General features: G+C 35.7%; 1 protein-coding gene across 5 annotated transcripts in view; it reads right to left on the bottom strand.

Annotated features, from left to right (window-relative positions):
- Positions 1–426: 426 nt before the first annotated feature.
- RBM27 (RNA binding motif protein 27) overlaps positions 427–14,070 on the bottom strand; it is a 66,829-nt gene continuing 53,185 nt past the window's right edge. For all 5 annotated transcript variants that reach the window (XM_060008606.1, XM_060008602.1, XM_060008605.1 and 2 more), the window contains 2 exons: positions 5,128–5,238; positions 427–3,911 (listed from right to left, as the gene is read on the bottom strand). In XM_060008606.1, the coding sequence (XP_059864589.1) occupies positions 3,828–3,911; positions 5,128–5,238 (195 nt within the window). In that variant the 3' untranslated portion in view covers positions 427–3,827. The remainder of the gene's footprint in view (positions 3,912–5,127; positions 5,239–14,070) is intronic.

A 14,070-nucleotide genomic window follows, 5' to 3' on the forward strand; every position in this document is an offset into this window, starting at 1 on the left:
TTTTTTTTTTGCGGTACGCGGGCCTCTCACTGTTGTGGCCTTTCCCGTTGCGGAACACAGACTACGGATGCACAGGCTCAGCAGCCATGGCTCATGGGGCCTAGCCGCTCCGCGGCATGTGGGATCCTCCCAGACCGGGGCAGGAACCCGTGTCCCCTACATCAGCAGGCGGACTCTCAAGCACTGCGCCACCAGGGAAGCCCTAGGTCATCTCTTCAAGGTGTTCTTTCCCTTCTCTCTATTGTGCTTAAGGAAAATGTCCTTCCTATTGTTTGCAGGCATCTTGAATATCCTCAAGATAATATTAAAATAATTGCTTTTATAAAATTGTTTGTGCTTTTTATCTGGGATACCAAGATCCATCCATGAACAAAGAAATATGGCTGTTAAAGGTTACTTATAAGTTAACACTTTAATGCCCTTCTCTTTCATTTTCAAGACCACTCTGTCAAAGGAGTGATTCTACTGAATATTTAATAGCCAGTGACTTCGGTACCCAAATTCATATTGAGTGGCATTCTCTCATGTACATGAACCCAACATAACACACACACACACATCCATCACTCATTCATTCTCACACTCAAGCAAGCATACACATACGTTTTCTTTCTTTCCAGAACAAGCCAGAATTACAGCTCTTTTGGTGATTGTTATAATTTTTGGAATGGTTCATAAATTTTCCAAATTCTTTTAAATTTGCAACACTTTTATCTTTTTTTTTCAATTGTGAACCATTCCATATTGCATCTTTATTGCAAAAGTCAACATGCTTCTTAGAAATTCAGATTGTAATCGATAAAACAAACATTACATATATGAATTTAAATGTATAAACAGTTAGAAATTCAACAATATCTCCTATTATACTATTACACAAGTTCACAATTTTGTAAAAACTATAATACAGGCATACTATACATCAAGAGGAACCACTATTCCTTTTCACATGATTTTTTTTTTTCTTTTTTTTTGAAATAATGATCCATCAGCATGGACCTCTTTTTTTCACCCTAACAAGACGTTTTCCAATTTATCACCTTAGCTACTGACAATGTTTTCTCAATGTTACAGCATGAAGAAATTGAGGGAAATTCTGCATTCCCTGGGGTTACCTCTTAAGCCTGGGCAGCAATCCACTAGTAAACCAAGATGACCGAGCCAGGCTGGTGGTTGTTATTGCTCAACGGCTACTTAGAAAGATGTCATACACATTAAAAAGAACAGAATTTGCCTCAGATGGTATATGTTATTTCTGTAAGTGAAGATGCCAAGAAAACAAGTCATAGTTACTTGCTTTTAAGAGAAATTCTAATGCTTGGGGATCTCAGTCCTAAAGGAAAAAATATATACATTTAACTAGTTTATGCTAACCTTAACTTAAATTTTCTAATATTATATTAACACATATTTTGAATACATTTTTGAGAGTCAAACATGTTTTAGAAGTCTTAGGAAAAGACGTTTATGAAGTATTTTAGGTGTATTGAAAACTAAGTTTTATATAAAGGGCCTCAAAACTTACTCGAAAAAGTGTCTAGCTATTCTTCACTTTAACATCCTTCTCTTTCACCCCCCTCTCCCCCAAGAACTAAAAAGGTCAAACAAATCCTCAACTCTCTCTGTACTGAGACTGTAATAAGATGTCAATTTTAGGTTAAAAAATCATATGAAAAGGAATCTCACTCTGCTGAATTGTCAGTCTACTGAAAATTTCCTTACAGCTCCATTAATTTACTGTAATTTTCAGTTTCCAAATACAAAAATACAACAATTCTTATTGAAATCTATACGCTGGTAGTTTTAGTACACAAAAAAACCAAACAAATTATTTACAAAATTATACAGTTTAAGAAAAAACTTTGTACAAAAAATATATAAATCCTTTGTTCCCTCTATCACGTTTAAACTGTCAGGACTCAAAATATTCACCACAATGAATCTTTCAAAATATATACCAACTGAGCCACAGACATCAGGAAAATTTCGTTAGAGATGACGGAGGAGGAAGAAGCAAGATTGCTTACTCTACCCCACTGTAATGTTTTCCTTCTTTTATAAGCTTATTTTAGCTTTGTGTTTTCAGAAATATAACTATAACCTAGAAAGAGGAAGTCCTTATTATTATGAAGGGAAAATTACATGAAAACTTAAAAATGATCCTGGTTTGACACATCATTCCAGGAAAACATGTAGAAGAGGAAAGATAGTCAGAACATGGGATTTAACTTCTTGTAGCCAAGTAAATCTAGAGTCCTGATGGTTTTAAGTTTCTTAGTGAATAGTTTCTATTTTGAGAAACAGTCTTCACCTCAGGAAACAAAATCCTTGACATAGTGATCACCAAGAACCTTCTGAAGCCAACAGGAGGTTTCAAATTTTCACACCACACGTACTATAAAAACATAGCTGTGTATATCCTTGAAAAAGTAACATCCTATGTACATTAATCATTTTATTTCCCCAGGGGTCAATACAGTGTAGTGTTGCTCCTCTGCTTTTCCATCTAACATTCAGAACACAAGGACATAAATTTACAGATATATTTTACTTAACAGATACTCTATACAGTGTACAGTAAAAATGCACACAGTGAAGGAAACCGTCTACTGAAGGATGCATATGTTCATGGATAGCAACAAGCTACAAAATTATGAAAATATAAGGTCATCTGATCAAAGTCAAGTTATGACTCCCATTTATTACTAGCATACCCATCCCCCTACCCCATCCCACCCCCAACCTATCCCCAGTCACCTCACCATCATGGTTTAAATTTAGGGAAAGAATTTCACACACTTTCAAACCCTTCTGCATAACTATTAACTAAAGTGAAGCTTTAAAAAAAAAAAAAAAAAAAAGCTGGTGACTCTCTCTCCCCACAAATCCTTCCATTATTCTCATCAAAATATCACTTGTTTATCAAGGTGCTGGTTTAAATTTTTTATTGGGGACTGACTTTTGGTGGCCCAAAAGAATCACTTATCTCAATAATGGGTAAGTCAGGCTATTAATAAAAAGGCAGGAGAAAGAAAATGGGGACGAGAAAGGGGCAACAGGTGAAAGCCTTTTATATTCTGAGAATGTTAAAAAAAAGAAAGGAAAAAAAAAGGACCAACTGAACCAGTGCTCAGTAATTTCAAAGCAAACTAAAAATCAGTGGCAGAAGTCCAGGAGAGTTAATATGATGACAGAATGGAAATCCCACAGAGCTAGCTACCATTGCCTTATAGCATTGAAGAACAGTTACGATTTACACTAAAATATTACTTACTGCTGCACATTAAATCCCCCCGAATTCAGATTGAATACAAATTGGGCTCCTCCTCAATAAAATAATTAAATTTACTTTTCTTCCAAGACAACTCTTGAAAGCAAAAGGGTATTTTAATTACAAATATCTCCTACTATCTGATGACCCATCCATAATAGCTAAGAGATAAAAGATTCCAGGCGATTTTTACATTTAATGAAACTTTATCAGCAGATTATAATCCAAAATAAAATTTCTGAACACCCTGTCATTTACATCATAATCCAACACCAATAGCAACAAAAACAGGTGGTGTGGAAAAATAAGGCTCTAGAGATTATCCAAGTCATTCCTGTGGATCTTCACAACTGTGTAAAAGTCACTAGGCCTTTGGTGCTTTAATATCATGAACAGTTATGAGATGTATTTAAATAGCAAACTTGCTGTCCTTAAACCTACTGTGTTGAAAATAAAAATAAAAAAAATTTTTTTGGCTCATTGACTTCTTTAAATAATTTTAAAAAGTTGTTCTTCTAAACAATATTCCTAAAAAGTATACAGCTCGCATCAGATTTCATCTTCGCCATGAACGAGATTCATATTCATCTTCATCCTCATCGTCGTCATCATGCAAAAACAAATCTGATGTTTCTGTTTCCTGAAGAAAAGAGAGGGTAAAATCTGCTCAGTGGCACAAGAAAGTTAAGTAAAGTGCTTTTTAGGCCAAAGGACAAACAGACTAGTGTACAAAGCCCAGGCTGGATTTACAAGTGACGCAAAGTATCTTTGGGGGCAAAAAAACCCCCAAACATTATATATATATATATATATATATATATATATATATATATATATATATATATTCTTCTCCCCTGCTAATTTTGCTAGTTTAATAGAAGATTTCCATTCTAATATCATCAGAAAAACAAATAACATATGAACATTTAGTGGGGGGAGGGGGATATCTATGAAACATGCTTTTGATAAAATTAATTTTATTCTATTATCTTAAAAGTGAGGAAAGTAAATAACCATTTGAACGTCTAGACTTTTCCTCTAATATCCGATTGTGAAGGACGAATATAATACCTTGCCTATGACACTGACATTCCAAATCTTACATAAAAATCTAAAATCTTACACAAAGTAAAAGTATCTACAAACATTCCCGAAATACCAAGATTTTTCTTTTCTTTCTTTTTTAAAGAAGGGAAATGTTTCTGCTTTTGTTATGTAAAATTACCCACTTGGTCGGGAAGACTCTTGATCAGGCATAAATGCTATCTTTTAAAACCAAAATTACAATGAATGAGGAATAACTTGCAATGCTGCCTAAGTGTCCATTTTAATAAACTAATTAGAAATACTGTAGCAAAAAAGTAATATTAATTCTCATGTTTTAAGAAGCTGGTTAGTACTTGTATTATTCAAGTCCTTGGTTTTGCTATTCTTCCCTCTTATGTCCATCTTCTTTACACTCTCTCATTTTAACCAACTATATGTAGAAAGAAAACTCAAATCTATTACTTATGGAACTTGAATAAGTTAAAACTAGATCAGATAAAATTTAATTTGTTCACTTAATCCATGTCTTCATTTACCAAAATAAAAACGTCCAGAGCCCCAATAAAGCCAAAATAAATGCAAATTTTAAAAAAGTACAGTCTCTCCTACACCAGAAAATAACCCCCAAAAGAGCTTTTTTATTTCTGCACCTAATCTGATTCTTTAATAAACTTCTAGACTAGTCTTAATTAATTACATGCATGAAAAAACTCAATATTTATTTTTAAATTTTTATTACTTAATGTTAAGAAAAGCACATAACTGGAAAACAATCTAATTCAACTCTTAATTTCAATCGTTAAATTTACCTCCTCCTTGACTTCCTCTTCCTCAGTCTCAGTGGATACAGAAGGCACCTTGGCCTTGTGCCATGATATTTGTAGCCGACGGTCCTTGAATTTTGACCCTTGGTTTGCAGGCTAAAATAGATTTTAGAAGAACACAAAAGTTTGTACTCACACTTACTAATGATTTCTTCAAATTGTGTGCTATTAAAAGTTTAATGACTTGAGGAAAAAAAAATCTGTTAAAATGGATCTACAAATAATCTCCAATGAGAGCTAGAAAAAGTGAAGTTCTTTTTAATTAGAAGACCACATGTCTGGTTTTCCCAGGATAGTCCATGATTAATGTTGATGTCACATAAATTTTAAGATCTGTCTTGGTTTGGATATAAATTATATAGTCATTCTACATAGAAAAGTCATGATGAGGACAACAAATACTGTCTTAATATGATTATTGGCCTTTGGCTTTGATAATCTACATATTTAGAGTAAAACCTTACAAATATAAGTAATTTAAAAATTATCTATTCATCTCATGACATCTCTTATATCCCCATCTATATCTGTTAAAACTATTCCCACTTCTTTTCCTGAAATGCTATATAACAATGACAAATACTCTGCAGCTCATCTACGCATCCCACAAATGTTAAACACCTATTATCCTATCTCAGGGTAAAACTACGCAGTTTCAAATGTATTTCTTGTTATTACTGTCTAAACATTTTTTCCTCCCCAGCAAATTTCAGTAAGAGAAACCAAAAGTTTAATTTTAAGGACAAAGCAATCGAGACAAAAGAACAGAGACCCAAAGTTTCATGAAAGTGAAAGCTTAATCATTCCTACAGCTTTCCTATCAACAGATCTGGGTTGTAGATTATCCCCAATTCTTGGTTCAGTCCTAAAATATGTAATAGAAGGGGCTCTTTTAAATTTGGGGTTTCACCCTATATTTTCTAGGAAAAATATTGATAAACTTCATGAAGCATTTACAAAATATTTCCATAGAACACTCAGATCATTGCATGGCAAGAATGTACATTAGGCCAGATGCATACCAGTCAATTACTGTCTCTGCTGATACCACAGCCTGTGATTTAAGGGAAAACTCCTATTATCCCTTGTAGGTGTTAAATGTTTATAACCTGACACCAAACATTTTGATTCATGGGACAAACTAAAATGACACATCAAAATGGCCCTAACCCAAATATACATTTACCATCTTTTCAAAATCAGGTAGTTACTAAGTGAGTGGACATTAAAAGTTCTCATCACAAGGAAAAAAAAATTTTAACTATGTGTGGTGATGGATTTAACTAAACTTATGTTAGTAATCACAATGCATATGTATACTGAATCATTATATTCCACATCTTAAAATAATACAATGTTGTATGTCAATTATATCTCAATAAACCTTGGGGAAAGAAAAAAACAGGTAATTTGTGTAACAGACATCCCTTGCCCTTACTCTATCCTTTAACATACAGCCCAATTATAGAGATTTCTTCAGTATTTTGTTCATTTCTATATTATTTAAATTCTTTCCAGCTTTACTGAAGTGTAACTGACAAATAAAACTGTAAGATATTTGAAGTGTGCAATGTGATGATTTGATACACTGTGAAAGGATACCCCATCGAGTTAATTAACACATGCATACCTCACGTATTTATTACCCTTTTGGGGAGGGGGAGAGGGGCGTTTTTAGAACATTTAAGTTCTACTCTCCTAGCAAATTTCAGTTATATAATAGTGTTGTCAACTACGGTCACCACGTTACACATTAGTCCTTAAACTTTGTTATTTGAATTTTTAAGTAAAGTTATATTACTTTTATTAGCAAGAAAAAGCAATATAAAAATTTTTAACCTATATTAACTGGGTTGCTTTCCAAAGAGGGTAGCAGTTCTATCTTCCAAAAGAAATTTTAAGGCATTAGATGTACTGCATATATATTACTGAAGGAAGAAGGAGAAATTTAATTTGTATGCAGTCAGGAACTAAGAATATAAAACTCCCACTACCTAACTTGTAACAAATAAGATTAATAAATAGAATAAAGATGTATTCTAATAATACCAAGTCAGGAACTCTCACACACCACCAGTGGGAATCTAAACTAATAAAACTGATGCAGTTCACTCAACAAGTCCATGTATATGCAACAGAAATGTACATGTATATATGAAAAGACATTTAAAACAATGTTCACAGCAACACTGTTCATAAAAATGAAATGGAAATAACCCAAATACCTATCAATAGGAGAATGGAAAAATAAATTGTGGTATATATATATACAACTGAAAACTATACAGCAATAAAAATAGCAAACTACTGTTACATGTAATAACACAAACGAATCTCACAAATATAATGTTAAGAAAAAAAAGTAGACACAACAGAATATATACTATGTGGTTCCATATATATAAATTTTCTTAAATACGCAAAATAATACTATAACATTTAGGAATACACATTAAGGTGATAAAAATACAGTTGATTCTTGTTATTTGCAGTAGTCACATAAAGTTCACCCAAGCACTGAATTAGCAAACACTGAACCATTGTTCATAGGGGAAATAGAGGGTTAGGTTCCTATGAGCCTCTGGTCAAAACATTTTTGCCAATGATCAATATGTAACCTTGTTTTATGTTTAAGGACATTACTTAATATATACTGTTGATTCATTAACATTGAACTCATGGCCCAAAGCATGACAACTCATGCCTGAACAAGGCTTATCTCTAACACACATCTTTACCATAAGGCACATCACTACCTTACTGAACACTTACACAGCACTTCAGAACTATACTTGGAAGCCTTTTAAACAGTGAAATCACCAATGAAAAGCACAAAAAAATGAGAGAAATAGGGCACTAAATAGACTGCAAAAAAGACTTGTTTACAGGATGAGAGCTGAGACAAGAAGGCAAACATCACCTCATTTGACCTCCGTTGGGAACTTGTGCACTGGTCAACTCAAATTTTTCACAGCACATGTCTGAAAATGACCACACAAGCACTTCAGGTATTGATTTTGAGGCTGTAATAAATTTTAGTGGGTAGGTGAATGTGCAATGCAGTATCCACGAATAATGAGAATCAACTGTATAAAGCAAGCAAGGAGGTGATTATAATAAAGTAAGGCTAGACTTTTTCTGAGGAGGAGAGAAGATAGTGACTGGAAGGGGGCAGAAGGAGACTTTTGGGGTGCTGGGAATGTTCTATTTCTTGACCTGAGGGGCAGGTAATATGGTACCTTCTGATAAATCACTTAACTATACATTTCTTATTGGTATAGTTTCAATAAACATTTTAAGTTGAGTATTATCTTCATAATTTCAAGAAAATACCAATTAGCCAAGATATTTATGTTAAAAAAGCAATGTTTAGAATGCACCTCTGTATTTATAAATGATCCCATTTTGGTAATTTTTTTAATTAATTAATTAATTTATTTATCTTCGGCTGTGTTGGGTCTTCATTTCTGTGCGAGGGCTTTCTCTAGTTGCAGCAAGCGGGGGCCACTCTTCATCGCAGTGCGTGGGCCTTTCACTGTCGTGGCCTCTCTTGTTGCGGGGCACAGGCTCCAGACGCGCAGCCTCAGTAGTTGTGGCTCATGGGCCCAGGTGCTCCGCAGCATGTGGGATCTTCCCAGACCAGGGCTCGAACCCGTGTCCCCTGCATTGGCAGGCAGATTCTCAACCACTGTGCCACCAGGGAAGCCCCGGTAAAATTTTTTTGATGAGAGACTTAATATATGTATTCTTATATTCGTAATTTTTTTCTATAAATATATCCAAGAATAATAACTACCTTGTAAGAGTAGGCCAAGATTAAGAGGTGAGATTTTTACTTTTTATTAACCGAATTTTGACCCTTTGCTTGTATTAATTTTTTTAATTAAAAATACTTAAAAAAATTTAGGACTTGCCTCATATACCTATCAAAATATCTAATTTTTCTATATACACATATATATTCTCTCACACGCATATCTATACCACGGCTTGAAATAATGAAATAGTGGAGAAAAGTTAGATGTCCATCAATACAGGACTAATTAAATCTAGTACAGTACATCTATACAATAGATCACCATGCATCCATTAAAAACAAAGCAACATCATATGCACAATTAACAGTAGTTGCCTATGGGGAGTGGAACTGTATGACTGGAGGTAGAAGGAAATGTTATTTTTCTTTCCTTTTCTTTTTCTTTTGGCCACAACACGCGGCATGCGGGATCTTAGCTTACCGACCAGGGATCAAACCCGTGCCCCCTGCATTGGAAGCATGGAGTCTTAACCACTGGACCGCCAGAGAAGTCCAGGAAATCTTACTTTTCATTGTACATACTTTTCTTTTTGACTATGTATATGTGTGTTGCCCCTCAAAATAAATCAAATATTAACATACATGAATATATGTGTGAATATGAGCAAATCAATTACATATCATCAATAAAAAATTATATGCAGTAACTTAGAAGCATGTAGAACCTTAGAGGTAGAAGTTACGCAGAGAGAAATTCACCTACACAGCCATTTTCCCAGATCAGAAACTGATGCCAAATCTGTGCCAGTCATGATCATCAATCCCCTGACTGGCAAAGATGAAAAAACAAAACTTAAGTGCTGTTGAGGATATGGGCAAACAGGTGCTCTCACCCAATGTCACTACAAGTTTAAATTAGCGCAACATTCCTGGAGGATTATCTGGCAAGCTGTACCAAAATTTTAAATACACATACGCGTGCCTTCGATCCAGTCATCTTGCTCCTATGAACTAACCTAGGGCAATGGTTCTCAGTGGGAGACGATAATGTTACTCTAGAGGGCATTTTGGTGGTCACGCTGACTGAAGAGCACTTACTAGTATTTAGTAGGTGAGAGCCAGAGGTGCTAAAGGTCCTGCAATGCACAGGACTGTCCACATAACATTACTTCCCTCAAAAACGCCAAATCCAGTAAGATGTATATAACATTGTCCATTAACAGTGAAAAAACAGGAAACACCCTAACTAGCCATCCTGACTGACATCATGAAGAAAAAGACCTAAGGAAGAAAGCCAACACACTAGGATAGTAGAGGAGAAATATGAAAAGAACCTGTGTAGCTGAGTTTCTTAAATAATCAATCCTAAAACCTCCCTACCTCTAAACTTCTTGAAAAAAAAGAAAATAAACGTCCATATTTTCCAAGTTATTTATCTGTTACTTGCAGCTACTAAATGCATCCTGAGAAGCATTTACTATTTTCATAATCAGGAAGAAGAAAATAAAAAAAATCTACTTCCACTCTATTATTACTGAGTACAACTCTAAACCATACTACCATAGCTCAAAATCTTTGTAGTTAAATGATGCATACTATTGAAAAAATGCCAAAGTACAGTTCAAGTATTCCAAACATTCAGCATAAATAACTTTCCCTGTTGAAATTAGCTGAACCCCTCTTTACCCAGGAGTGAAGGAAAGCACCCTAAGCTCTCATCCTATCTGTGCCCTTAAGCAAGCCTCTATGACTTAAAATTTTCAGCTTTTACCTAAACTTTAATATTAAAATACTTAAAGGAAATTCTTCATGGTCTTTGATACCCTCCTAACTCTGTCAAATGAAAGATATATAAATAAGGATTCTTTTTTAAAAAAAGTTCTTTTGGGACTCACTGATTTTATCTTTAAAATATACAAAATTCTATTTATATATTACATGATATTATTTCCCTTTTTTTAATTTATTATTATTATTATTACTTTTTTTTTTTTTTGTGGTACGTGGGTCTCTCACTGTTGTGGCCTCTCCCGTTGCGGACCACAGGCTCTGGACGCACAGGCTCAGCGGCCATGGCTCATGGGCCCAGCCGCTCCGTGGCATGTGGGATCTTCCCGGACCGGGGCACAAACCCGTGTCCCCTGCATCAGCAGGCGGACTCAACCACTGTGCCACCAGGGAAGCCCTCCCTTTTTAAAAAAAAATTATTTATTTGGTTGCACCGGGTCTTAGTTGCAGCAGACATGCTCCTTAGTTGAGGCTCGCCAGCTCCTTAGTTGCAGCAGGTGGGCTCCTTAGTTGTGGCATGCGAGCTCTTTGTTGCGACATGCATGTGGGATCTAGTTCCCTGACCAGGGATCTAACCCGGGCCCCCTGCATTGGGAGCGTGGAGTCCCAACCACTGTACCACCAGGGAAGTCCCATATTTCCCATTTTTGAACTTAAATATTTTATATATAAAGTAATAAAATAATATATACCAGGGGTCTGCAAACTACAACCTTCAGGCCAAACATGGCCCAGCACCTTGTTTTTGGTGGCCTGTGAGCTATGAATTATTTTTACATTTATAAAAAATTATTAAAAGAAGAAAAGGAAAAAGAAGGAAGAGGAAGAGGGAAGGACAGGTTTAGAGAGAGGAGGAAAAGGAGAAAATGTGACAGAGACTGTACGAAGTCCGCAAAAGCCTAACGTGTTTACTATCTGGTTCTTTACTAGAAAAAGTCTGACTAGTGATATATACTATTAAAAATATTTATATATTATTATACATGTTTTATGTTGTTATAGATAACTTCCATTGTATATAAACATTCTCTGGATTTTAAATTTGTGTATATAGTTGACCCCTGAACCACACAGGGATTAGGGGTGCTAACTCTCCATATGGTCAAAAATCTTGGTAATAACTTACTGTCAGCCTTATTATTGAAAAAAATCTGTGTACAAGTGGACCAGCACAGTTCAAACCCATGCTGCTCAAAGGTCAACAATTTTTAAATTTACTCATATTTTTCATGTACGTATCTGGGACGTAAAGCCCAAGATTAACACATATCCTCAAATTTGGTTTTAACATATACAGTATAAAAGTGCTGGTGTTTCATCTTAAAAATGAATGTGAAGTTAAAAAGTCTGATTTTAAAAATAAGATATGTTCCTTTGGAAAGCACAGAAAACAGAGAAGAGCCTAGAAGGGAAAAAAAATTAAAACTAACTTGAATTCTCCCACCCAGAACTAACAATTTAAAGCAGTTCCACTCCAAGTTTATGACTACTCTCCTATCCCACCTTTCCTTAACCTAAAAGACAATCCTGAGAATTTTCTTATGTCATTATTCTTTAAAAACATGTTTTTAATAGCAGCAAAGTACTGTTGAGCGTTTAGATAGTTCTCATTTTCACTATTATAGAAAGTGCTACACTGAGCACACTTACAGTTTGCAGAATCGTTTGCATAATTTTCGTATGATAAATTCTTAAAAGTGCATTAATGCAGGGGTCCTCGACCCCCGGGCCACACAGCAGGAGGTGAGTGGCAGGTGATCAAGTGAGGCTTCATCTGTATTTACAGCCACTCCCCGTTGCTTGCATTGCCACCTGAGCTCTGCCTCCTGTCAGATCAGCAGCAGCATTAGATTCTCATAAGAGCATGAACCCTACTGTGAACTGCGTATGTGAGGGATCTAGTTTGCACGCTCCTTGTGAAAATCTAATGCCTGATGATCTGCAGTGGAGCTGAGGTGGCGATGCTAGCACTGGGGAGTGGGTGCAAATACAGATTATCATTAGCAGAGAGGTTCGACTGCACAGAGACCCTAATAAGTCTCTGCTTGCAGACTCACATCAAAACCCTATTGGTGAGTGGCATGTGAAAACAAGCTCAGGGCTCCCACTGATTCTGCATATGGTGAATTGCATAATTATTTCATTATATATTACAATGTAATAATAATAGAAATTAAGTGCACAATAAATGTAATGGGCTTGAATCATCCTGAAACCAGTTCCCCCCTCCCCTCCGGTCCGCAGAAAAATTGTCTTCCATGAAACCAGCCCCTGGTGCTAAAAAGGTTGGGGACTGCTGGATTAATGAATACAAGAATAAACTGAAGGACTCTAGAATTAGGTCCTCACACTTCAGAACAGCTTCACTAACACCCATCCATCACCTTTTCATACAGATATGGTTGATCCATGATCCTTTCACAATCATTAAGGACAGTAAAAGAATACTGAAAATATACATTTTACTTTAGTCTTTGTGGGATTATAAAAGACCTTGAAGAAGAGTTACCCTATAGGTTTGCTAAATCTACTTTCAATAATGTCTTAGGCATACGTATTTCTGTATTTTTTTCAAAGAAAGCATACTATACTGCCCAAGTATCTGTTACAAGTGTAAGTGTGTTTCTAGCATTCAAGACTGTCTGATAGTACCCTATCAAAACAAAAAACAAACTACAAAACACCATCGAAACCAATGGTAGTGTCTCATTCTTGAAGTTGCCTTACCAGCCTTGGCTTTGTTTGCTCCTTCCCCAAATGCCTGGACATGTCCCTTTCCGCAAACCAAGTGCCGTATTTCAGACTTAACAAATATATGTATATAAAAGTTGGTTATTGGGGCTTCCCTGGTGGCACAGTGGTTGAGAGTCCGCCTGCTGATGCAGGGGATACGGGTTCGTGCCCCAGTCCGGGAGGATCCCACATGCCACGGAGCGGCTGGGCCCATGAGTCATAGCTGCTGAGCCTGTGCGTCCGGAGCCTGTGCTCCGCAACGGGAGAGGCCACAACAGTGAGAGGCCCACATACCGCAAAAAAAAAAAAAAAAAAAAAAAAAAAAAGTTGGTTATTATTAGATACTCTAGAATGACTCTACTTATGAGAAGGAAAGAGAGCCATTTGAGCATGACTTCTGGATTAAAACTTAAAGATTTATATATAACCCTCAGGGTAGAGCATGCAGCTTCCTACCTAACAAAATTACCTACTTTTTGTAACTAAAACTTTCTACAGAGCCAAATTTATAAAAATTCTGCTTTATATTATTATACATTATTATGTAATGCACCTCACCAGAGCTGGCAGTGGGTCTAAATGCCCATGCCCAAGTTTTGGCAAGGAAATTCGAATATTATATACTCAACCCTGAGAGACAAAAATCGACA

The sequence above is a fragment of the Delphinus delphis genome, chromosome 3, assembly GCF_949987515.2.
Source record: "Delphinus delphis chromosome 3, mDelDel1.2, whole genome shotgun sequence".
Lineage (NCBI taxonomy): Eukaryota > Metazoa > Chordata > Mammalia > Artiodactyla > Delphinidae > Delphinus > Delphinus delphis.